This window comes from Ambystoma mexicanum, chromosome 10 (assembly GCF_040938575.1).
Source record: "Ambystoma mexicanum isolate Mex_15411 chromosome 10, UKY_AmexF1_1, whole genome shotgun sequence".
NCBI lineage: Eukaryota > Metazoa > Chordata > Amphibia > Caudata > Ambystomatidae > Ambystoma > Ambystoma mexicanum.
Window position 1 is genome coordinate 1,311,578,845 of NC_090932.1, and position 27,019 is coordinate 1,311,605,863.

General features: G+C 43.3%; 1 protein-coding gene across 4 annotated transcripts in view; it reads right to left on the reverse strand.

Moving 5' to 3' along the window:
• Positions 1-27,019, reverse strand: part of SMTN (smoothelin) — a 781,408-nt gene that overhangs the window by 524,481 nt on the left and 229,908 nt on the right. For all 4 annotated transcript variants that reach the window (XM_069619347.1, XM_069619344.1, XM_069619345.1 and 1 more), the window contains exons 3-4: positions 17,012-17,172; positions 2,816-2,909 (exon numbers count right to left, since the gene is read on the reverse strand). In XM_069619347.1, coding sequence (XP_069475448.1) covers positions 2,816-2,909; positions 17,012-17,172 — 255 coding nt within the window. The remainder of the gene's footprint in view (positions 1-2,815; positions 2,910-17,011; positions 17,173-27,019) is intronic.

The following is a 27,019-nucleotide window of genomic DNA, read 5'->3' on the forward strand; positions in this document are numbered from 1 at the left end:
TTCCATGAACTCTTGATCAATCTTGCATATTTTTGGCGGGATGTTAGCTGAGCTCTTTGGCAACATTAAGACTCTACTCTGTCCAAGATCATCACCTAGTTCCCGGGTCAACTTTATATCTACATTTCAAAAAGTTACATCGGGTGGTGAAGGTGCTGATGGATCATAGCCAAGAGTCAAGAGTCAAACTCAAAACTCTCACATTTGAGTTGCCTCATTTTAGAGATCCCATTTTCCCCTTCTCTAGAAAAAGATCACTTGCGAAGGAGATGGAAAAGAAACAGATGTTGGAGAAGCTGCCTAGGTTTTTTTAAGCAATATCAAAGGGGTGCAATCAGGGAACTGTAATGGTGACAGGAACAGGGAGGAGTTATTTTAACCATGTTAAATCAATAAAGACTGACTGTCAATATGAGGACCGTCAACAAGAGACTGGACACCATGAAAGCCTGGAATATGAGCAGTACAAAGGTAACCCCAAGATGAGCAATTTGGGACAGGATATGGTTGTATTCCCAAAAATGGTGTGCAGCAAAGATGAAAACATACTAATCAGTGAGCCGAGATGACGACATTGGCTTCATCATCGGTGGATCCATCTTCTTTGGAATAGTGTACATGTGCAGCTGCTTCAACGGGGGCAGTGATGACGGCGGTGTCTTGCCAGTTGACCAGTTGTTACAATTCCCTATTCAGGCTGTTGTGCTGATGTACCCTGCCACTTTATTGACTCTTAGGGAGTGAGCCTAAGACGAGAAGGTGCATTACCTTTTTTATGACTTAGGAGCAATCTGTGTTTTTTCCCTTTATTTCAGAGGATGCACCATTAAGCATTTGTATACCCTTTGCTCTATTGTGAATCCTTCTTTTGACAAAAAGCTGTTAGGATGAACCCAAAAAAGGTACTTTCTATGCTCATCATTTAGGGAACAAAAACAGCAGAAGATGGGCTCTAATGGAAGAATCCTTTGACATCTCTGTTAACTGGTCAAACCATGACAGTGGCCTAAAAAGATGGAAATCAAATTGTCGCAATTAATTACAAGAACATGCACACACTAAAGGTTTAAAACTTTATATTTTTCGGCTGTCAAAGTAATTTGACGAACATAAGGTCATTCCAGGGATTCCTTCCCACAACGGGTGGAAAAAAGGATCTGAGGAGAGCCAGTGGAGCCAGACCTTTTGTGCCTACCAATTCACTGTAGCAGAAGGGCCCGATTCACGGAAGCATTTTGTAATGGGCCAGTCCCATTGGAAAACGCTCTGTTAATCAGGCCCTAAATGTTTAAAGGACAATACGAAGAAGCTGGTTGAGGAAGGACCCCCCATCCCACCAGTTCTCGAAGCAGGCCAATCTTTCCAATCAGGACTGTCTCGAGGGATTACTGACTTCAACAGATAGACTGTGTCCCATTTGCAAGAATCCAATTAAGAAACCACAAAGACCTTTTTCAAATCTATGTTATGAACACATCATCTTAAATCAGATAACAACCATAAGGCTTGATTCACCCATAGTAATCTGAGGGGATGCATCTAATAACATGCCAATTATAAGGATTCTTTACCAAGAGCATGCCTGCATAAGTCTAATACACCAATAAGAATGGATTCATTCTTACAAACTCTAAGCACTGTTGACAACAAACCTCCTGAGGAACCACTTGCACCACAGAGTGGGGAAACACGCCTTGAGGGGTACAAACTGCAATTTTTGGAAATTCAAATTAATTGAGGGTACAAACTGCAACTTTTGGAAATTCAAAATAATCCAATGAGGATACAAACTGCAATCTTTGGATGAACTTTAACCAGAGTGTCAAGACAAGAGGAGACGTGTCACAAGCTTTTATTTAAATTCAATGAAATCTAAGTGAATTTAAAATTATGAACTATGTGGACTTAAAATCATGAACTCTGACTATCGCCAATCAGAGACTTGCAACTAAATTGTCTAACTCACTTAAGATCAGTGTATTCCAACTGACCTTTTCATTTCTATTATTTCTTTATTATTTGTACATGTAATAAACAGAAGAACTACACAACAACGCATTCTATTGCATTTTTCTAAGAAAAAGCGCAACCAAGGTCTTCCCATTTTTTCTTATGTGTCATGGCTCAGGCCAGCCTCTGAGCAAACCTGTGTTGAAGCTTTTTCCTTTTCTATTAAATTACACAAATCTTTTTTGGCGTGTGCCACCACTGTCCAAAAGGCTGGAAATATCCCTCATTGAGGAAGGAGATGAATGCCTGAAACTATTCATGTTAAGAGCAATTTGCTAAAATGCGTTTGGCAAGAGTTGGCTGCAGATTTGCAAGAAATATCAGATTGGTCCCATTATGGTGGAAACGTAGGTGGGCAGGGATGGGCATGCAAGAATGCCATTGTTTATTCATTAGCATCTTATTTTGTTTTTATATGCTCCTTAAAAAGTGCTGCAATGTGATATAGGCCCTCAGGAAAGCTGTTGCAACGGGGACTTCTTATATGAGCACAAGAGGATCGGAACAATTGCAGTTTCCCCCACTGTGCCAAAGAGAATAAACAAAAAATACACAAAATCAGTTTGAAAGCTGCCCTGGGACAGCTCGTGCTATTTTTGGGATCTGTGTTTATTGGGGATGGCTTGTCTGAGAAATTCTCTCACATAAGCCGGCAGTGATCACAGCATCCCAGTTCAAAATAAAACGGTAGGCTAGCCAATCAGGAAGTCTCTTGGGTTCTACTACAGCAAGGATTCAAATCCCAAAAAGCAGTTTAAGGTCAAGCCATTAATAGGGTACAGGAGTGGATGAAAGCCGTACTCACCAGGGTTGTAAGTTCCTCCACATCCTTAATTGCCTCCAATTTTCCCAATGGAAGAGCCAGTGTTTTCATCTGATCCTTTTCGATCTCTTGAGACCTGGACATGGCAAACAAATGTGTTTATATTAAAATAGAAAAATCGCTAAAGAGAAGTACAGCGACGATGCAGTAACTAACCAGAGCAAGGATAGGATGAATAGGGTTTGGGAGAAGGGCGGGCAAGTGCAGAGTTCCTTGTCCAGACCAAATTCGATCGCATGCTCCACAGTGCTAGTCCACAGTGCTAGTTTGCTCCTCCTTTAACAGGAGTAGCAAGCATCCTGAGATGTGAGAGGTAAATTTGCTTTAATACCAAATAAGCATAAAGGAGCCAGAATGTGTGTGTCAGGGGCAAAAAGGGGGGAGGAGCAAAGGAAAATGGCCAAACACTTCATCCCAAAAAATGTACAGGGTGAAATATAAAAATAGGCATGGTGCACTGAAGTGATGTTATGAAGTTTGTATACTACACCAAATCACCACTGTATTAGTCTTGCAGCGCCGAGGCTTGTTCCAAAAGGGACGTATGGTCCCCTGCCAGGGATTTCCAGGTGATAGTCTGCAAAGGAGGGGAAAATTAGAAGTAGCAGGGGTAAGAAAAAGGCAGTGACAAACAAAGGATGAAGATGGTAAGACACATTAACAAGAGAATTGGAGAGGGCTACCGATTGGGAAAATGCCCGTTAACATTCCAGATGCATGGAACTTCAATAGGCATGGATGGTGTGCGAATAGTATGGCAAGCGAGAAGCTCCAAGGTATGTGGATCAAGAAGAGTTTACTTTAATATGGAATGTTTTACAAATTATACATTTTTATAAACTAAGGCTGCATGGCAGCTTCGATATGTGCTCAAATGATATGATTAGAGTGACATTACCAGTCTCTAATTAAAAGAAGACTAAGAATAAGGGGGCAGTAGTGGAACACCTTAGTAATTCCAATTGTGTAGTAATGGTGTATTATAACTAGACACCCACCATAGTATTTAGGGTTACTAAACTGATTAAGCGCCAAATAAATGGGATATGTATATCTCCTGGACAAATGCTTTTGCATAAAACTTTCCTAGTCAACATAGTATTGGCAAATAAGTGTTCTTATTGGAAGTCCACTTAAAAAGATTTACCAAGATTTGGAAAACTCACAGGGCAGTGCCTAAAAAGCTGCACTTTTGGAATAATTCATATGATTCAGACCTCAACGGTCATTCTTCCCATTAATGAGGCTCATAGAGATGAGAAAATAACCAAGAACAATATATACATAATCAAAATTGAGAAATTCAAATAAGTTGATACTTTAAGATATTTATTAAAGAAATTAAGATGGGTATACAAAGGGTATACAAAATACAGATTTCAGGCTACGCATCAAAGATTGGTTGATGCACTTGCTGCAGGGATAACTGCATGCGACAAGTTCTATCCCGGATGGGCTGGGGAAAGCATGTCTTCCTTCTGAGGCTGATAACATGAGTAAACTTGGGCTGGCTCATGCCTGCCAGTTTGGGGAGTAGGTGGATGTGTGGGTGCCCAGACAGAGCAACAAACAGTTTGAAGCCCTATGGGAACTTTGCACAGGTTGTGAACGGGGATAACACATGGGCAACGTGCTGATCATGGAAGCATGACCACACAGAGCAACAGAGGTCCGAATCCCGGATTCGCGGTTAGAAACCAAAGGTACGGTATTAGGCGCGTTATAAAAAAAACAAATAAGTGGTAGCACCAGGCAGCCCCCACGCATCCGTGATCAGTGGTATTCTAACGTTTTTACACCAGTATCCACCCCGCCCCCTTGAGTTTAAACATTGTGTCTGGGAACTGCACAAGCTACAACTGGCTTATGTTTTCTATTAAGAGCTGCCACGATGACACCTTTTTTGTAGAGCCTCGTGGCCCCTGGAAATGCTACAGGGGCCTGCCGCACAGTTTGAAGACCAGTGTCCTAGATGGTGAGGAAAAAAAAAAAGCAAAGCAATGTGTGGCCGATGACAGGCATGCCGCATGCCCAGGATCAATGTGCACACCCACTATTCTACTCACACACAGGGTGATGGGTGAAGACCCCATTGGGAAAGCTCCTAGGACAGAGGGCCAGAAGTAAAAGAAACACTGCAAATGGACTCAGACAGAAAGGCACAGGAAAGTCCCATCACCCATCGAACAGTGTAGCACCAAATGCATTTCACTTTTCTATGGCTTGCAAGTGACGATGCACTGAGGTAAGTAAAGGTGCATGGTGGGTAATATATGAACTATCAATATTACTTTTATATATGGAGCAAAGGTCTATTAAGCCAGGTATCATCGATTGCTTTTGTAGGTAACATTTAATTTTGTCAATGAAAGAAGAAAACACGAAGGTAGAGTGATTTGCCCAGAAAAAAACAAACGGAAAATCATATTGGCAGACACACGGAACGTAGGGTTGGTCACGGTAGTGGTAGCGCTTATGGTGCCATTTCTTTGCATGGGTCCATGCCCCCACCACTGGATGTTTTACGGGGTCGAGGGGCAAAACCTCAAGCAGCATAAAGCAGGTTGTTCAAAGATTGACTGCTGTATCCGGAAAAGCTAGACATACCGAGTAAAAATTGGTAAGGTAGCATATAGTGTCAGGAAAAAATTGAAATTTGAAGGGCAGGCTAAATCCATAGGAGAATTCAGTTAAATGACCGCCTTCGTGTAGGCAAGCCAGGGGGTCCACTGCTGAAATGATTGAATATCATTTTCAGACCAAGTCAGGTGCCATCAGGCACCATGACACGTCCACAACAATCTAGAGCATGATGAATTTGGTCCACAGGAGCTGCCAAAACTACACCTGGAAACTAGAGACAAACTGTTGCACCACAGCTATAAAGGGATACTGTGAGATGATAAATTCAACCCAGTCCGAATGCTGGAACCTTGGTTAACACACCACACCTTCACTACAGAAGCCACAGAATGTTGTGGAGCGACCAGTGCTAAATCCTGGAGATACGGCTGATGGTTCCGCAAACTAATGATCTATTCTTCCATGGAAAACCCAAACATCTAAAACTGCATGGAAATAAAATCAAAGTTGGCCACCAGCTGCATTTCCGTGTCTACAATGAAATGGTCCCTTGCCCAGGACTTCTAGGCTTCCAAAACCAAGTCTGGTTGTAGGAGTGCGACTGATTGCCTGCCATCTGGCGAGGATGTGAAAGCCCTGGCTTAATTTTTTTTTTTATTTTTTTTTTAAAGTGTTATTAATAACATTTGATGGTAATTCGGTGTCTGGAAGGGAGGGCTGCTAATCAGGCCCCATTTTCAATAAATGCTCAATGTCAAAAGAAAAGTGCATACATGTGCCTCTGGTACTCTAGATTTGTGACATCTGAAGCACCTGCTCTTCAGTGGCACACGGCAGGTTCGAAGGCCCCATGTGTATTCATGCAGCAAATCACCTTGTTGGGAAGATTTGATAAAACGATCCATCAACGATTGGTAAAATAGTGTTCATCGTATGCAAAGCCTAGAGTGATATGGTGCAAAACAAGGCGACCTTGACAGGTATGCATATATGTACTGCAGCTGTTCAATGTGTATCATATTGCCCCAATTGATTGCTGATCCGAAAAAGAAATGAGGGAGTGCACCATCCAGAAGGATAGAATTGTTGCCCTGCGTTCTACGTCCCTTATTAGGCAATCCAACTGAATATTTGATGATCTAGGTGATGCTAGCCTCTCCTGATATTTTGCAGCTCACGATTTGAATTGTCAATTGTTACATCATTCAAGAAATGTATAATATAATTTTTCCAGATCATCTGTTACCTGATCGAGATCGTTCTTGCTAGACCCTTCTGCATTCGACTATGCAATCCCTCTTTGTGGCATTAATCTACTGTACCATCTTATGTTGCTTCACACTTATAAATCGATTGTGAAGTCCGCTGTTTACTCAAGGTCTGTCAGATATGACCAGCTTTACTTGCCTATGTTCATAGCACCATGGGCCGCTTCATTGCCCAAAGATGGTCAATGGAATTGAAGTTTGGGCATTAACAGACTCACTGGGAGAACAGTTGCCATCTAAAATCCTGCTTCAAGCAGAAGAGGAGTCGCTCTTCATGGGTATGGACTAGATAAATATACCCCACAACAGAGTAAGGATTCAGAGGTCAAGTGGAAAACTGCATCTCAAACTGCACACACTCTTTGAAGTCGAGTAATTCATCTTATAGTGGACACTCAAACTAAATGTACATTTGTACGTATTTAGAAAAGAGGAAATCTAGCTGGGAAGCAATGGAGCACTGTACACAGAAGGCAGACCCCGAAGTTAACATGTAAAATACAGGGGTAGCAGGGGTAGCAGAGGTAGCTTGGATCGGTAGGAAAATGAGTGGGCCCTGAGGGGGGGAAGAAGTAGGGTTGAGTGGAGCTATAAACAATTACGTATAGCCTGCAGGTCCTTTCTGAAGTGAAAGATGTGAGGCCCGTTTGATCTGCGTTGACAACTTGTTTCAGAGACAGGGAGCACAGCCCTCAGGTGCCTACAAAATCAAATGACCTGTGGAAAGCATTCCACCCTTTCTGGTGGGACAAGAAAGAACGAAAAACAAGAAGAGAGGTATGAATTGGACTCTGCTTCTGTGGGAAGCCGTGTGCAATCCACTAAAACCTACACAGATTCCCTAGCACTATGGTGCCCAAACTGAATAACGGTTTAAGGACCTCATATTCTGGTCCACAATCTCTAAAGGTTGGGAATGAGAATGAGCCGTAAGAAAACTGTTTCTCCTCTGCAGTGATCAAACAAAAACTTACTACGAAAATAATTCATTACGCCATATAAAGGAAACGTGCATTTTATTATAAAACTCAAGGTTGCCTGCATCGCCCACATTCCTATGCTAATATTTTCGAGTACTACTTAGGCTGGCTCCCTCCATCTACTCTAAACATTTCTTTGAAAAACACTGTATAAAGCGAAGAGTTCCAATCAAAATTATTCTCTCGAGACTATTCGGATGGTTTCTCAGAACATGGAATCAAACACGAGAGACACTCTTGCTATGGTGTACGGTTTTCTCAGTCCCAAAAGTCTAGTAAAAAAAGTGGTTAAAAGAAAATCGAGGCACCTCCCTCACACTCAATCTTTCTCCTTTCAAAAGTCCTCGGACTCTGATCCGGTTTCTGGTGTGATATGACCGCCTTCAATCTCCTGAAAGCTTCTGAAGACATTGCTGTGCTTTTGTCATAAGTTGCATTAACAGGAGGAGCGCCTTGTTGAGTGTCACAGAGCCAACTGGGTTTGCTTGGGGTTGCTTGGGGTTGCTATCACAAAAGAGTTTGAGAGAGAACTAGTCCCCAATTCTTCTGCAGGTCTTGATTTCTACTATTGGCCTCTCTACTTCTGCTCTGGTTCTGGCATTCCCAAACATCCCGCCACAGGATTGTTTCTCCACAAACCATGAGTTTGAGCCACATCTCTGCGTATGCTTCCCCACATCCAACTGGTTCCCTACTCCTGTCACCTCCTGACAAATGTTTCCACCCTCCATCTGAGGCGCTTTTCCAACCAACTGGTGGTCTCTTTCCTACCACCTCCTGTGTTCTCTCTCTAATTTCCCTCTTTCTTTTCCCGAACACCGAAGACTTCACTCCTGCCACCTAATATTCTTCAACCACTGCCTGATATTTCCCTTACTCGCATCTGTTGTCTTACTCCCTTCACCTGCTGTCTTCTACTAACCACCTCTCAACCTTCTTCTCCCTCCCTCCCTCCCTCATCTCCAGATGTCTTCTTTCTCTCTCGCTAATCTGCTTCCTGAAACACCAAATTGCTCCCAACTTCTGCCCATACTTCTGCCTCCAACTCCCAGACCTCAGCTTCCTGAGACATTGTTTATGTGCAATTTCGGGCCATCCCCTGTAGCTTGTCTCAGGTTTAGGACATGAAAGCGTGACCTTTCATTATTGCAGCTGCATGATCACGTAATGGCTTTTCTGTCTTAGATGGAATTTATATTTCAATGGGTGATCAGACTGCTGGCATGCTCACTGCTTTAAAATGTTGATCCGCCATCTTAGCTTTCCCCTGTGCATCTACACGCGGGCCTCTGCAAAGCACTGTGGATCTGTGTCTGCAGGGGCACCCTGTGGTAAGTACTGTCAAAGCCTCCGCACTGGTAGGGTAACTGCAGGTGATCCTGGGGCTAATAATTGGTGGGGCACGAGTTGCTGAGAAGGTGATCTTTTCTGGGTGGGGCCACATACCTCTTGGCCTTAAAAGGCGAGTATCCCTTCTGCTTTATATATGACTGACCCCTGCCCCAAGGTGGGGTCTAAGTGACGGCATCCAGGGTATCTTCCCCATAGCTCCCCCAGGGCCATCATCCACTTGCTCAGGCAGCTCCCCGTTCCCCTTGGGTATCCTACTAGAAGTTCCCGGAACAAGGCAGGGAACTTCGTTACGCTGGCTAGGACTGGATTATGATAATGTCACATTGCTAATCAATGAACTAAAGAGAAAGGATGTGGATGTCTCCAAGGTCACTTGAGGGCAAGGGGGCAGGGATCTTTCAGGAGCAGTGGGTGATGGGCACACACGCTATAAAAGCAGCCCAATCAGCATAGACGGAATGAGGAAGAAGCACAATCTACCAACACTCACCTTCCTGTATATTTAGAACCGAATACTTTCACCCAGTGAAGCAATTTTTACCTGCACTAAAACCCGAACAAAGTGAAACCTGGACTGAAACCTCAATCCAGTGAAAGTACTGAGGCAGTGTTTGCACTAACCACTGGAGGAACTGGAACATGGGATTAGAAGCTTAACCCTGTGTTGCATCTGAGCGAGTGCAGGGGTCTTTTTCTGTGTTGAGTAATTGGCTTGCTTGAATCAGATCCATGATGGCATGCCATAGTCCTTTATAACGTGACATTGTCCTAGTAGCTATGTTTCAGAGCACAATTCAGTGCATTTCTTTTTTTCTATTTGTACACATTTAATGTCTCCAAATTTCCAGCATGTGTCAACAACAATAAGATTGGAATCACCAATTAATTATGATTCCACTTGTTTTATATTTCAGAGTGTAGAGCAATTTCATATCAATCCTCATCCTCTTATTTTTTCAATTTTCAAAAATTATTTCAACAAAAACTTGTTTTTGCATTTAGTGGCAAACAATGACAAAATATGCAGCATTTAACCTATGCTCCTTTACATGTGGTGAGAAAAAGAAAGAAAAGTTGATCGCTAAGCTTTGTATAGCATAAACATTGGGCTTAGTGGGCAATTGGGGGACATTAAATGTGCAGAAATAGAAAAAAATAAATGCACTGAATTGTGCTCTGAAACGGAGCTACGAGGACAGTTTCACGTTATAAAGTATTTAGACCCTAGGTCCTAGCATTGGGGGTTACCCCTTCAGTTAAATATATGCCATAGTCCTGCCAACAAAGCAGACACTAATGCCACATCCACTGGTCATGATTCAAATAGTTCAAATCTTTATTCTCCAGAGAGTATAGCTGGCAAAGCATTTTAGCAAAACACTGGGTATAATAGAACAGCAGAATAAGTACCCAAAAAATAAATAAATAAATAAATAAAATTGTATTTGTATGTACTGAAGTACAGGGATGTCGGTTTCATCAGAAAGGACACAGCATTCCCAGATGACAATGGCATTGCCCGGAAGGGAACCTGTACAATAATAGCACAAAGATGAAAACAAATGATGAGCCAGTTTATGAGAGTGTGAACAGTGACATGCACTGTGGACAAAACAAACAAGAAATAAAGAGGTGACTTACAAAGAGAACATTAACCGAGGGAGTAGTTTAGGAGGCAGTATTTCAAAATAAGTAGGAATACTGTACAAACATACCAAATCCCATTACATGGCACTGCAGGGAGTGGTGGGGTCAGGTAGGCAGGAAGAGGGTAGGGGGAGCACCCTCTTTAACAAGCAAGTGAAGTTTAGGTCAGGTTTTGAAGGAGATCCAGTTGGGCAGGCTTTGATTCTAAAGAGTAGCCTGTTTCAATGGACCAGGGGGAACAGGGAGAAAGGGGAAGCAGGAGAAGGTGCAGGAGAGCATGGGACAGTGAGGTGCAGTGTATAGCAGGAGCGGAGGGAACCAGATGGTCAGTAGACAGAGCTGCAACCCGACAGGTACTGCCGAGAAAGAATCAGTAGCTTTGCCGACTAAGAGAATGAACTAGAAAAACAAGCGGTTGTGCATGGAAAGCTAGCCAGCTTCTTTTGGTAGGTAGGAAGTTTGTAACACCCAAGGTCTGCGAAAGTGAGGAGGGGGAAGTGGTGTTGAAAGCAACAGAAATGTACAAAAGGAAAGTTAAGAAGAGAGTTTGGAGTGGTGAGGATCAGAGAGAAAGTTGAAGACATGCACTAGTGCAGTCTTGCTGTAGTACTTACAATGGAAGGCAGGTTAAAGCCGATCTCCAAGGCCATGATCCAGTTTAACACCATCTGCTCAAGGACCGTTGAGTAAGTGAGGAAGTAGGGAAACTAGGTGATAGTTTGCCGGGACATTTGGGACTGCAGAGGGTTTCTTCAAAAGGGTTGGACAGTTGTAGATTTGAAATGGACAGGGAAGTCCAACAGAGAGCGAGAGGTTAGAGAGCTCAGAGTAGGTGAATGACAAAGTCTTTGACCATTTGAGGAGCAAACAGATCAACACAAGTGCACGATAAGTTGGTACTGTGAAGGATGGGTGATAGGACGCTAGGAGAACTAGTTCAGAGTAGATGGGGTAGAGAAAGCGGTGGTAGAGCAAAGGGGTGTGGGGGAGGAAGTGTCCTGAATTTTAGTATTTTAGAAGAAAGGTAGTGAGCAGAGCCATTAGCAGAAAGGGAGGAGGCAATAGATATTGGGTGAGAGATGTGAGCAAAGCTTGGAGGGTAGATTAAAGTTTGCCGGGGTGCTGGCGAAGAGAGATGTTTAGGTTTGTGAAGGAGGAGGAATTAGTAGAGTCCAGTGTACAGGTCAAGGTATCAAGGGAATTTGTGTAGACTACAAGCTGGGTCGGAGTCCATGATTTGCACCAGCAACCTAAGACAGGACACGTTTGATTTGAGGGTCTGAATCTCAGGGCTGAGGACAGGAAGGTGTGAATGTGCAAGCAGGATAGTGTTGGTCAAAGGGAGTCATAAGTGCCCAGTGAATGTCAGAACAAGCATGGTCATTGGAAGAGGAAGGACTATGGAAGAGAGATAGGCGAGAGGTCTTCACTTCAAGGTATGGGGCAAGGCCCTGCTTGAATTTCCTGTTGGTCACTGAAGAGGGAACCAGAAGGAGCAGAAGGTGGAGGGATGTATGATGAATCCTATGGATACCCTCACTAAAATCCTGCCTAAAGTCTCCGATACTGACGTTGGGGGTGATTTTCTGCAGAAGGATCACCTGGGAGGAGAAAAGGCTTGGGAAAGTAAGGGGATTCCATGGGATGAGACACTGTATTTATCCTGCTTTAGAGAGGGTATTTGTATTTTATTTATATAGTGCACCAAGCCCTTAGGCATCTGGGTGCATTTCTTACAGTTACATAGAATGAGTAATTTACAATTGCATGGGATAGGTATTTACAAGAGACAGTGTACGTTTTTACATGGTAAGAATACATTTAAAGAGGTATACAGTGAATTTTGCAAGACATTGCAGGTTGATTTGCAAGTTAGACAAAGTGTACAACAAAATACAGAAAGATTTAAAAGACGAAGTGTATAGGATTATGTCACAAGGTAATTAAAGCGGTAGGTGGTAGTATCTTTAGTACACGTTTTTTATGATTCATACAGTGCGAGCCAGGTTTTTACATTATTTCTGAATTTGCAGAAACAAGGTTCGGCTCTAAGGGTTGCAGGTAGGGAGTTCCATATTTCGGCCGCTAGGACCGAGAAACTACTGCCTCCTGCCTTTTGGAGCTTAAACCTAGGAATGATGAGGCAGTTAGATTGTGAGGATCGAACTGGTCGATCAGAGGATTAACGTATGAATCTGTCGCACAATTACTTGGGTGCTAGATTGTTTATGCATTGAAGGTAAGAGATATAGTTTTAAATCTGATTCTTTGACTGATAGCCAATGTACACTACGTCTCATCTCTGAGATATGGTGTGATCTGGGGTGGTTAATCGCTGATCTGAGCACGTTATTCTGTAAAATGTGTAACTTTAAGTTGAGGGCATTGCAGTAGTCTCTTGGATCGGACTAGAGCCCTGGCTAGGTTGATGCAAATACCTGTGGTCAGAAATGGTCTGCATGCGCTAATTAGCTTGCATGTGTATGCAGTGGTGGAGGCAGTCACGTTAATGTGCCTTGTCAGTGAGATGGAGGAGTCAATGTAGATGCTTCGTCAGAGAAATGGGCTGCGGATGAGAGGTGGTTACATGAGACTTTGTGGTCTACCAAGTCAAAGGACGTTGATAGAGCTAGTAATAAGAGGAGTGCTAAATTACCTTTGTCTTTTGTAATCTCCATTTGTGTTACTAGGTCTAGCAGGGCTGTCTCCGTGCCATGTCTGGGTTGGAAACCTGATTGACAGAGCCCTACTAAGATTTTGCTTTCCAAGTGATGCTGCATCTGTAGGTAAGCAGCCATGTAATTTTAAGGATGAAGGGTACAGTGGTGATTGGTCTATAATTTGTTGGGATATTGGGGTCGAGGGAAGGTTTCTTTGAAAGTAGCAGGACCCATGAGTCCTTCAGATTAGTCGGTACTTTGCTAGTTGCAAAAGATGCATTAATTAAAGCTGTAATAAAAAGGTGCAAGATCCTTCGCTGTCTCTTTAATAATTGTTGCTGGGCAGGCATCGCCCAAGCATCCAAATGCTTTCATGCTCATGATTATGTCCTCGACATCCTTAGTGGCGACGGGGGAGAACTTGAACAGGTCATGTTTCTCAGGTAGGGGTACTGAAGTTGCGAGATAGGGTGTGTTGGTGGCCAGACTGGTTTTTTTTTGTCTCTATTTTGGTTTATAGGAGCTCAATTTTGTCAGAAAGATCTTTCTGACTATTGGTGCACCATGTGAAGTCTTTAGTGCAAGATACGAGTGGAGCTGTGGGGGATTCTATCTCTCTGAGGATGCTGAATAGTTCTTTTGTATTGAATTTAGTTTTAGTGATCCGGTCATTGTAGGAGTCATCTTTGGCATGGATGATTACTGTTTTATAGTTGGAAGAGGCTATTATGAAATTATCTTCGTTAGATTTTGAGGGGAGGCTTTTCCATAAGGCTTCTGAAGTTCTTTTGTTCTTACGCAAGGTTCTGAGGTGTGGAGTGAACCAGGTGTTAAAATGCGAGCGTGGTTTAGCTTTCCGCATTTTTAAGGGAGCGATCTGATTAACTGCATTAAGTATGGTGGTATTGTAAGAGTCCACAAGAGAGGTTTGGTCAACATTTTAGGTGGTACAGTTAATGAGGGATTGAAGAAGCAGGAGTAACTTTTGGGCAGTTATGTTGCGCATATTTCTTGAGAGTCTAGGAGGTGCCACAGGTCTATCTAGGTTAGAGTGGTTGCCGTCCTGTAAGGTAAAGAGAATAGTGTGATGGTCGGACCAAGCACATGGGTGGTTGGAGAGGATGTTAATGTTGCACTTGATGTCAGTGATCCAATCTAAACGTATACCTTTATTATGAGTAGGTTGGGAGATATGTTGTGTGAAGCCTAACTCTGAAATACTGTTAGCGATGGTTAATGAGTTGGCATCTTTGGGGTCATGTAGACCTATGTTGAGGTCTCCCAGAAAAAATCACTTGAGATCCTGGCTTTGAGGAGTAGAATTGCATCTTCCTTGAAGGAGGATGGGGGACCCAGTGGTCTGTACATAAGGTGAATGGTTATGGTTCACGTAGGCGACATAGGTATCGTGATCGAGAGGAGTTCTCCAGAGGGGACAGTTTGTTTAGGGATGGGCCTTAATCCTAGCACTGTTTTAGCAATAAATGTGATGCCTCTGCCTTTTGCGGACATCCTATCCTGCCTGATAATGGTGTATTTGTCCGGGATGGAAAGTGAGAGCAGGGGACCAGATGCGGTCTGGAGCCATGGTTTCTAATCGCTAGGAAGTCAAGGTCGTTTGAGGTTATGAGGTTGCAGATGTCTGGAGCATTTGTTGAGGAAACGTTACAAAGTTGTCCTCCTCACATTTCTGACCCCTCAAAGATGTCAAAGCGAACAATTGAGTTATCCGTGAGATATGGGGATGGGGGGGGGAAATCAGTGGAGACGTCAGAGATGGAGAGTGAAGTAGAGAGTTCCCACAACAGTGGATAGACTAGTCGGAGATGGAGTAGTCAGACAGTCAGGGAGGAAAGTTCAAGGTGTGTGGGTGGCTGCAGATGGCTTGGGAATATTGAGGTCCCCCAGCATAACAAAAGGATGACAGCATGAAGGGACTCAAGAAGACGGCTCAGGTCACAGAATAAGTTGAGAGGACCAGGGGGTTGAAAGAGCCAGTCAAAAGAATAAAAGGGAGGAGTTGATGGTGGCCTATTCAAAAGAGGACGATGGGAGATCAGTAGAGTGGAGATCAGTGGAGGGGCAATGGTGATGGCCTTTATTTATAATGAACACCACTCCACCACCCTACCCAACAGGTATGGGGAAGTGGGATAAGTTAGCAGCATCAGTGCAGAGAGCTGTTAACTGTGGTTGAAGTGTACGAAAAGAAGTAGTGGAACTATGTTCCTTACTGGCCTGCACCGCTCCCCACAGACCCCATCGCCGCGCCCCCCTCCCATGCACAATAAAAACCCCAAAACACATGTGCCTGCTCTTTAAGGAAACATCCCGTGCAGTGCACTGAAAGTGCAAGTTCCAATCTCTTCCTACACTTATTTTAAAACTAAACCGTTTCGGAACGGTTTCTTTTTAAAATAAAAGTATAGGAACGGTAAAAGTTAATTAAAAGAAGTAGAGGAGCACCGCTCCGGACCGCTCCTGCCCACTTCGACCGCTGACTGTTAATGAAGCAGGGTCATGTGGTGATATCCAGGTTTCTGCGACAGCAAGAAGTGAAAGTTGAGGGCGAGGTAAGTCTAAAGCGGTTAGTGATGTAGGAAGACCTGTTGTAGAGGGATTGTGCATTCTAGAGGCCAAGTTAAAGCGTCATAGGGTGTGGGGGGAAAGGGCAGGTGTGGTGCGGGGTATAGGGGGATAGATGAAGTTGGAGATCCTGGGAGAACGGGAGCATCTGGTCTAGGGGTGCAGGGAGACAGGAGGAAGATGGTGAGGGGAGAGGGTGAGGTAAAACTTAGAATTATGGCTGGAGGATATAAGAGAATGGCGGTAAAGAGTGAATACAAGTAGGGATGTTCCTTGATTCTTTGCAGTAACAGCATATCCGCACTCCATGGAGAGTCACTGGGTTAAAGGATCTCCAACGTGTGAAAGTGTGAGCCAGGCAAATGTGAAGTACCGGCATGAAAAGGGGCTCTGACCTTGGATCCTTTGTGGCCCCAAAAGGTCCAAATAGGGAGTTGCCCTTTGGTACCTTTGGCCCTTAATTGTAGATGCCCAGGCTGGACTCAATAGCAAGGGAGGAAGTGTTCCACATGAGCCTCTGGGAGCCAACCAGAAGATATCTTCCTTCCAGGCAGGTTCCAGAGAGCTGTGGATTTGAAGCAGTACCCTCAGATGGTGTATAGGATTCTCTGGGAATGACAGATGTTGCAAAAATAAGAAAGGAGGGACGCCTACAGTGAAAAGGGATGAGGAGGGCGACAAAAGAAAGGCAGAGACAGATAGGGCAAGGATGGGAATGAGATTTGCAGAAGTGCCCGTTATCAGTAAAATAATCGAAGTAAAGACTGAAACAAGAAAGAAAGGATGCAAAAAGAAAGCAGAAGAGTCAGAGGTGGAGCGGCAGTAGGGTGGGGGAAAAAGAGCAAACTGTATTGAGGCATTAATGGCAAACAAAGAAGATACATGGGAGAAGGAGGAGCATAATGCTACAGGAGAAAGTTTAGCATTGGGGCAATAATAACAAACAAAAAGTATTTAAACCCAATGATATCATAAGAAGTATTTGTTCTGTCATTTCCTACTGGCATGCAATTCGGAACAATTGCCATCAGCAAATCGTTCACTAAATCACTTTCCTAGGGCAAGGAAGGGTGTGTATTTTTAGTGGATGCCATCTCTCACCTTGGGCAATTCTCCTTGTTCTCTTGGCGTTCGCTGCTCTTCTCGGATCTGAATCGTTTGGATGCCAGGGCCTCCTCGTAGCCTTCCAGCTCCTTACGGCGCAACTCTCGGATAGCTGTGCGGATCTGCCGCCTTTCAGCAAGGTCCAGCGTGGCTTCCAGCTGGGAAAATAAAACAAGCCAAGATTTCAGAGAAGGCCAGAAGTAGTAGCACAACTCGAGATCAATCCACAATTAAAATATGAGACCAATTTGTGCTGCTTGCTTCGCCCATACATAATCAAAGAATGGGCTTCTCGTTTTCCCACAGATTCTATGCCCATGACCCTTTGTTTCGTCCAATTCCACTGACTTTTCCCTCCCAGAGGTGAACAAGCATTTCACCGATACAAGATTCCACAGAATGCGCTCACCCATCCCGTACTTCCTTAGGGCAACATCAAACCAAAGATTCTCTGCCTGATCACACTACAACAAAGACTCTCTCTGCCTATATCCAACAGTTAAACATCCTATTCCATGCCAAAGCCTACCTGCGGTCTAGTCAGGGTTTTCAGCCTACTATCATTAGGCATCATTACAGGTTTGGCAACATAACATGTGGTAATACCACCAAACCAGCAAACCAGCTTACCATTACAGACAGTACGATTTAGCTAACCATGCCCTCACGCTCTGCCCCACTTAGGAGTGACTAGGACTCCACTGGAAAGATGGACTATTGCTGCATGCAAAAATAGCACAGGGGTAATGTTTGCTATGTTGCGGCCAATTATACACTGCACATTGCTGCTAATTGCAAGGTCTAGGAGATCTGAGATAGAGGGGCATGGGTTGGGGCAGTGGGAAAGAGGAGGAAAACGCAAGCTAGCTTTTCTGCTTTTAGGTTGATGGGTGCCGGCCATGAGCTCCACGTGCCAATCTGTTTTGTGATGAGAACCAGAGGGATTAGTGTGCACAGCGGAACCTCATGTGCCGTGATAAATGCAGCATAGGGGAACACTTATCTGGTGGACATTTCCTCCAAACAAAAGCAGGAGGAAATGAAGAGCTCCAGTAAAATTCTGTATTTCTGAATGCAGCAGGTTTCCCAGTTATGGCCAAACACGCACGACTCCGTTTGCCAGTGTCAAAGGTTCAGGTCTTTGTCACGAAAGCTTGGCAAACGGTTGTGATAGGCTGAGGACCTAGTTTAAATACTGGGTTGACAACAGAAGACAGACTGCAGACAGCCAGCCTCTGCATCCGAAGGAAGGAGAGACATCCAGGATTTTCTTTTTAGTGGCACCACAGGAAGGTCTATTTGTTGAATCCCAAAAATGTATAGGCCTTATCTAAATGGAGTAAGATCTCAGGCAGCCCAACAAACCAAATACTGATAGCTGCTATTGCCAGACCCTTCCATGTACACTAGCAAAATGAAATGGCAAGAGAAAGACCAGTACTTATTTCTGATGTTTCCTCAGGGTTTGGGGGGGGGAGAGTGGTAGGGGATTCGATAGTATAGCAAAGTTGCCCCATTCTTTACTTTAAAAGAGTCCTATTCCATCATTTCCTTCAGCACTACATTCTTTCTAAAGTATCCCTGACCTTTTTCATAGTCGCCATAACATCCTGGATCGGTCATGTTCTGTCCTTTGCCAAGACGATCTTCTGAAAGCTGTCCCCAGTGGCTATTGAGCTTGTTAGTTGCTTGTAATGTGGAAACTACCATCTTCCCCCCTCTCCAAGTCTCCTGTAGCCCACATTCTATATTCTGTTACAGAGCTGCATGCCTATTAAGGCAGTATTAGCAATATTACACTTTACATCAAACAGCAACAATATCCCCCTTCCTCCCTGTTTTCGCCATCTTCCTTCCCAGTCTCCTGTTTCTCAACTTATTTCTGTACCTGTGAATATGAGCTGGCTAACCGAAATGACACCCGCATCAGCTTGTCATTTTAAATACAGGTTTGACATCTTTTAACCAACATGCTATGCCAATCTGGTTCCCCCAGTGATTGTCCCGCTTGTTCAAAACAACACCTGAAAGACCAGGCGGTTGCATAACATGGTACTTTGATCTGGCGAGAGATTAGCAGGCTTGCAAAATCTACTAGCCACTTGCATTGGCGAGGAGATGTTGTAAAAAGGTAGAGTACCATTTGCAAGGTGCTCAGCTTTCCTGGTGAATATGGGATGTTTGAAACTTGTTTGACATTTACTGAAAAAACCTTTGTTTGCTGCAAACGGCAAATTAGTTTCACGGACAATGGCTGTCCTTTGGGTGGCAGCATTGCACCAAATATTAAGTGTGCTTATCGTGACATGCACCATTTTAGAGAAAGCACTGGTAAACCTTTTGTCACCCGTCACTATGGGGTGAGGGCATTTCTCTTAAGTCGAATATGTAAAGTAAGGAACTCACCCTGCAGGTCTGGTGGGGAATAAAGTGCAAGGCCCGATTAGGCAAGGGGGCCACTAGACTGGATGCCAATGTTCCTATGCATGCAGGTTTGCCAATTCATTGGATCCCATTACATCCTCCAAGTGCCTTCTGGAGGTAAAATAAAAAATCAAGCACCCGTCACTAAAAACTAAGATCTCGATGTTGTCTGTATTTCCACAATCTAACACATTTATGGTCCTTCCATTTGCACCCTAGTTTTTAGGAGTGAAATAAAGAATGGATGGACAACAATCAGCAAAAATGTCATCCAAAATGGTGTAGAAGTATGAAAAAATGCTAAGTAGGGCAGGAAGCAGGAATTCCAATCATGTATTTCCCCAGTGTGCATAGGTAATCTGCTAGTGCATCTGCTTGCATCACCATTTTGGTTGAAGCAAAGAGGCAGGGATTCCTACAGCTACTTCCTGCCTTTAAGCATGTGCCTGTTATCCGTGGTGGATGTGACATTACTGTGCATGCGCAATGGAAACAGAACAGGATTCACTAAGTGATGCGCGACCTGGAACTGAAAGGTAGGCCTCAGCTACTGCGTCTACCCCTGCATCATGGAGGCGAATAATCGATCTGACTCCCACAGGAAGAACATGCAGAACATGCAGCAAAGAATCTGCAGTGGCTGACGCCTCCCACAGAAAGATGCTCAGTCTCCTTAAGCTGCAATAAGCGTTCTCTGTATGATAGGATTTCAACAGCAGCTCAAGTTCAGATAAACCCATTGGCCCATGGATCTCAACATCTACACTGCTTCCATTTTTAATATCTCGCACTACAAAAGGATACATTTGGCTAAAGGCTGGTTTATCATCCAACATTGCACCTTCATATGGCACACATTAGTATGGTACCATGGCCATTTGTCTCCCTCTAACCCCACTGCAAACTCGTTTTTAAAAACGTTGACCTTGGGGTTTTTGGATTATTGCGCCTTCTCAGGGGCATCAATTGGTCAGAATAGGGCACTTCACAGAATATTTGGCCTCGTTAAGAGAGAAGCATTTTTTTTAACCTGTGTGCGTGCGCGGCTGTTTCTTCTATGTCATTTCAGCAGAATAACTATCCAGGTAGAGTCTGGGGCCAATATGTTAGTGGCGGGCACTAGTAATTGTGAACATGGCATGTTGTAAAGTGTATTGAAATAGAGATCATTTGGAGATGTTGCCACTTGTTTGATGTCATGGAAGTTGTAAGCAGAAGAACTGGGAAATGCGGAAGTCTGTGCGCTAGAAATTAATGGTACACAGACCACACATTCTAAATCACAACAGAATTGGAATTGTGTATTTACACAAATGTTGTACATTATTGAAGTAAGAAGTGTCTAAATTGAACATTGTGTCTTTTAAATGTGACAGCAAACACCTTGAACAGCAGTGAGATCCTGTGAATTTATAAACTGAACTTCAGCTGAACTGAAACATTGTGCACACAACATCCATTAGTCAGCTCTCATTACTGCAAGAATGTCCAGACCTTTATTAACTCATCACTTGGAGAGATGAGCTAGCGTGTCCAATTACAGACTGTAAATACAAACATTACGAGTTGAAATCCCTGCTCAAGGATGGTCTTATTTTTAAGCCAAGCTCCAGACCAACAACACATTGACAAATTACAATTTCACTGACAATTTTAATGTTTTTCAAAATAGATGACTGGAGCAGTCCACTAACCATTGACAATGGCAAATTTTATGTACCAAAAATGTATGTACACCTGATCCATTAAAGGCATGGTCTAGTAAAAAATGTTATTGTCCCTACGGGTCGGCCATGTTTTTTTAAGCCTAAGTGGCTCGATTTTAGAAAACTTTCCTATGGACCTTACCCGAGTTTTCGTCCATTAAACGCACGCGAAAACAAGCACCAGGGAGCCGCCATTTTCTGATAATCCTATCTTTTCCCCGATCGCCCTGGCTGACCTGCTTTTGCGGCACTAAATCAATTCCCCCGCCCCTGAGCCTGACATTATCTAAACATTCATATTCCCCGCCTCTCCCCGTGACGTTACTGTGCTGCATAGGCAAACGCGCCCAGTCGTCTTCTGCGCGACTCCACACAGAACCCGGAAACCAACACAGATCAACTCACAACACAGCGCGCCACAATTCGGAATATGAAACTTTACTTTAAAATGAAACAGCAACACGGTACATTTGGTAAAGTACATTTATTTGACATTAAATGTTTAGAGAATATTCAGCAATTGACATATGAACTCCGGAAGCCATTTATTTTCTTTTATCTGTATCCGCAATAACTGTTCCGTTTCATCTTGAGTCATGCGCTGTTCCTTTATGGTACACAGGGTGTTCATTTTCGTAAAAAGAATCACTTTGGAAGCACGGTGAACCGCAAGGCTGTTCCATCAACTAGGCACTAGTCCAGCCTAAAGGTTGATATGTTGCTTCTAGCCACTAGTACAGCGTAAGGGCATGTGGGCCCTTGGCGATCGTCCCATAATATGGTGATCGTGCTCCAGTTGTTGACACAAAGCTGCAGGTGTCTGCTGAAGAATCCATCTGCCGGTGTCTCAAACAGATGGCAGTGGCAGAAAGGGATCAAATACCTGTTATGAAAACAAAAAAATGATAATTAGTCTCGCTAGCCGAACTTCATTAATATTACTCATTTTATTTATTACGGCCAATCAGAAACTATTTGCTTGCAAGGATAGTTCAATGGAGTATGTTCTTCTCTAAAATCAATGCGAAAAGTAACGAGATAAATCGAGGCCAAAACACAATGATAAACGACAGTCTACATGCGTGAGGAATGATATGATATATGATATGGCATTTGTAACGCGCCTATACTCAAGTGTTTCTAGGCGTGACGAGGCAGGTGGGGAACAAGGGCAGACAGACAATGATCCTACTAGGCAAGGTGTCTTTCTGATCGTGCATGGGGAAGGGCTGTACATGGTTAGTTGAATACAAATTAAATAATAGGGCCAGCTGGTGGCAAGTGCAAGGTAAATGCCGGGAGAAGGAGCTGAAGGATACAGAGACAGTCCCGTAGTGCAGGTAGGCAGTGCAGGGAAAAGTGGCTGGGCCAAGGACCGAGATCGGTGAGACCAGTGGACCTGCATGCCCATGTGCCCACTACGAACAGTTTTACTTGCTTTTCCTAGCTCTTCATTCATTCATTTATTCATGCATCCATTCATTAAATCTTCATTCCGGTATAAAAGCGTGTAAAGATTTACTTATATTATATTTGAAATGTCCATTGTGTCTCTTCGTAATGCAGTCTGTAAAACGGACCGTGCTCTTGAAACGATTTTTCGTATACTGAACTAAAATGAAACTCGGTCTAGTTTCTGAATTTTCTGCATTATCGTCTCTTACGTTATTGCGCACTTCCTTCAAATGTAGTTCTTTCGGCATGCTCCCTGTCTCAAGGTCAAAAAACAATAGACCCTTATACTTCCAGTGCGATTTGTGGGCCTCATCTGGGCGCTGTCCTTCGCATTCTTTATTTGCAACATCATGTAGTATAGGCATCTGTGAGAACTTGAAGTTTAGAATCCGTCTATGTAGTGCGCCTCAATGTGCAAATGCGAACTGGCTTCTCTCCCAAATGCCACGGCCCGCTTGGCTGGCGCATTCTAAGAGCCCCAATTTTGTCCCCGTTGTCTGCGAGCTTTGCAGCCCAAATTGAGACATTTAATTTTTGGCGGAAGGTTAGGGAAAGTATAAAGTGCCACAGGAGTTGAATTAAAAGTGAGATTTATTGTTTGTTTGTTTGTTTTATTATTTGCAATACGCAAGCCTCCCCTCCATTAACAGTGCGCAGCATTTACATTTACATGAGATGAGACATGAAAAAAATATATACATACACATATGTGAGGTGAATAGAGAGAATTCAAAGATGACACCCAGCTTGTTCGCCACCCATGATGGTGAAGGTAGGGGTTAGGTTTACAGGTACACTTTACAATAACATTTATTTACAAAAAGACAATCGTATTGCAATTATTTAAACCGGGATTTGTACTTCACAATCAGCTGTGCTTTGGGTGGGCATGGCACAGTCGCAATGTTCAGTGGCAATGGATCACTGCTCTGCACAGAAATGTCCAAAATTCCATATCTGTGCTTCTCTAAAACAGCAACAATAAGGCCTTTCACAAAGTCGAACTGCATTTCATCATAGACTGGTTTGATCACCCATTGCTTACTTCGTTTTGAAAACACCTTAGTGTAGCGAGGCATCCTTACTTTACCCCTAGTCCTAGATTGTTCACGTCCGACATTGCTGTTATGGGCCAAGACCGCTAGTAGAGTGCGATGTTTCATGCCCCGAAAGCTAAAATGCAAGCGCTTTGGCCTGTACTTTAGGCACATATTGTGGAACACCTCCAAATCTCCTGTGTGACAGAATTCTGTCAGTCCTCTCAAATCTCTTGATAGAGTTTTGTCGAAAACAATCTTCTCAATGGCTTTGTGTGTCGGTGAAGATGGAATCAACCACTTCTTCTTCCGTGCCTCCTCTGGGGACAAAGGGCCATGTTCACATTGGTGGAAATGTTCATTTGCTGTCCAGCGGTGAACGTTGGTACAGTGGTGCATCAGTGACCGCCATTTTTCTAGTAGTATTTCCATTGACCCCTCACAAGTTTTTGAGCTCCACCAAAGATGGTTGGTGATAGAATGTGACCACTGCAAAATACGTTCAAAACCTTTTTTTTCCCCTGCAGCCGAGATTTTCTTATTGATTTAGCAAGATGCCATACGTCAAATTGATGTTTAATATGTGGGAACTGCTCTCTCATTGTCTTGGCAATTGAAACAAGTCTATCCGTGGCTATGAGGTCGATGTGCATTCCCCTCGATTGTAGATATTCCACTGATTTTATAAAACCTAGTTTCTCCATGGCCACTGAGGATGTACATTGCATTACCTGCACGACCACCAAACTCACAATTTTTTTACTATCCATGTCCTCAAAGTGGTAGGTGCAGTACTTGGCAGAAAATCCAGGGCTGACGCACTGTCCATCGCCGGCTAGCCTGAATCGTTTGCCTTCGTATGTACTTGCTAGAGACAATTGTTCAATTTTCCAAGCATCACTAATGGCCGGAAACAGATAATCACGTTGGTATGTGTAGTGCAGCGCTTTAGAAATGAAATGGAGTCCCACAAACTGAAAGAAAGCCTCTAACTTTCTGAAACTGGAGCCACTAAAAAGTGATGCAGCTGCACACAGTAGATTGCCTGCTGGCAGTTTCCCCAGCATCGGTTGTGCAGACCATGAGAACCTATGATTTAATCTACAGGCGGCATTTATTTTGACGTTACTGCCTTTTATTTGACGAGTCACATTAATCAATGGCTTCCCACATACTTTCCCTCTAATAGAATGCACACATTTCAGCATACTTATAATTTCCATCAAACAACTGTCGAATACAATGTATTTGCTCTCTTTCATTAGACTGTCATCCTGCGTCAACGTTGTTTCGGCCTTTGACGTTGTGGAGATTTCAACACATTGGAAAGTAATATCGCTGATATCAAGTTCTGATGCGTCTATGGATGCTGCAGCTGGTTCATTCTCTGTCATTTCAACATCTATTACTTCAACATTGATGGGAGAACACAACAATGTCGACAGGTTTTTTGGTGGCAAATATTTGGCGGGTGTAGATTGTGTAAATTGATCTGCAACTACTTCAGAGCTATCTTCAATACATTCAATAACATCTTCTTGTGGTGGTGCGGTCGCACTGTAGCTATGGTCCAATGCAACTTTGCTGTAGTCTCCAAACACAGTTAATTCATGTTCTGGCCATTGGACATGAGCATCTCGAGCCTGAACACGCCTCGCCTCAATTAATAGTTCCTCCATAGTGTACAAGGTCTGGCAAGCCACATCTCTCATTCGCTTCACTGTCTGTGTGTGTATAGTTCTGACACCCACGGGTAACTGGAGGAGAGATTGGAAAAGGGATGTTCAGTTTAAACACAAGATGGAGTGTAGTAGAATTGACTGGAAAAAAACATAAAATAGTCCCCAGCACAAACATTTTTTTCAAGTTATGAACTGTTTGTAACTAACCTTTTTTTGTTTTTTTTTTCTTTGCAACTTTTTTGACTCGACCTTCAACATCTGCACGCTGTAGCTCCGATTTGTTTCCGCATGTCCTCCCTTCCTCTTGCGCTGCAGCGATTATATCTTCTGTATCCGAATAGACAGCACGAAATGAGGCTCCATCGTCTCCCTGAAACATAGTACTTTCATTACTATGTATCAAAATATTGTTAGCATAAAACACGTGAGGACGAACACACAGGTACACCTCAATAGCCAAATACGATTTAAACATTGTGTGCAACAATCAAACGACAAGTATTCGACCAGTGATGATCTATTTCGATGGAACTGTCAGTATCCATACCTCTGGCTCTGCATGGACTGCCATGAATGGTTGTATTGGAGAGGAGGCATCCGCATCTCCCTGAAACACAGTACTTGCATTAGTATGCTTTTCAATATTGGAAACACAACACACACTTGGGGTCGACGGCACAGGTACATATAAAGAGATAACCGCAAATGATGCATTGTCCAAAAGAATCAAGGAAAATCCAAATATGATCACATTTCATCGACTTATTTCAACGATTCCTTTACATCTGCATCATCTAAATGAGATGTTCTGATTGTGGTGGAAGCTTCGTCGTCTCCCTGAAACACAGCACTTGCGTTAATAGGGAAGAAAGTATAGCAAATGGAATCACGTTATATGATCACGCATGATGGAGCTGTCATTATCCATACCTCGTGCTGCTGAATAATATCTATGGATGTTGCAAATGTAGTGCGCACTTCCGAAAGCTGTTGCGCCGATTCGTATACTTGAATGTCAGGCTCTGCATCAAGTGCAGGGGTTGACGCTCCATCAACTGCCTGAAACATAGTACTTGCATTAGTGAGGATTACAATTGTGAAAACATAACACACACCTGGGGTCGACAGCACAGGTACATATCAACGGCTAACCACAAATGAAACATTGTGTAGAACAATCAAACGACAAGAATTCCAGCTCTGATGATGATGCTCGATGGAGCTGTCAGTATCCATACCTCCTGATGTTGAAAAACATCTAGAAATGTTGTAGATGTGGCGGACGCTTCAGCATCTCCCTGAAAGACAGTACTTGCATTAGTATGGATAACACTAATTATAACTGAAAACAAACACCAGTGGACGATAACTAAGGTGTATATCAATTGGAAAGCAGTAACCAAACATTTGGTAAAATAATTACACAATAGAATAAAACTATTACTTGACATGCATAAAACAAGTATGTAGCGGATTAGCCTAGTAAGATTACCTGATACGCGCTAGAAGTGGTTGATAACTGCGACCACGTCAAGGATTTAGAATGTTCTTGCTTCAGATTCAAGGGATAGTCAAGAAGTTGTAAAGGTCAATTAATGATTGATAATGAAATGCCAATATTAAAAATAGCCATGTAAGCCGACAGAATACTTGAAAAATGCTCAATACAGCACAGTTCCCTGTCCCCATATACATTGCGTT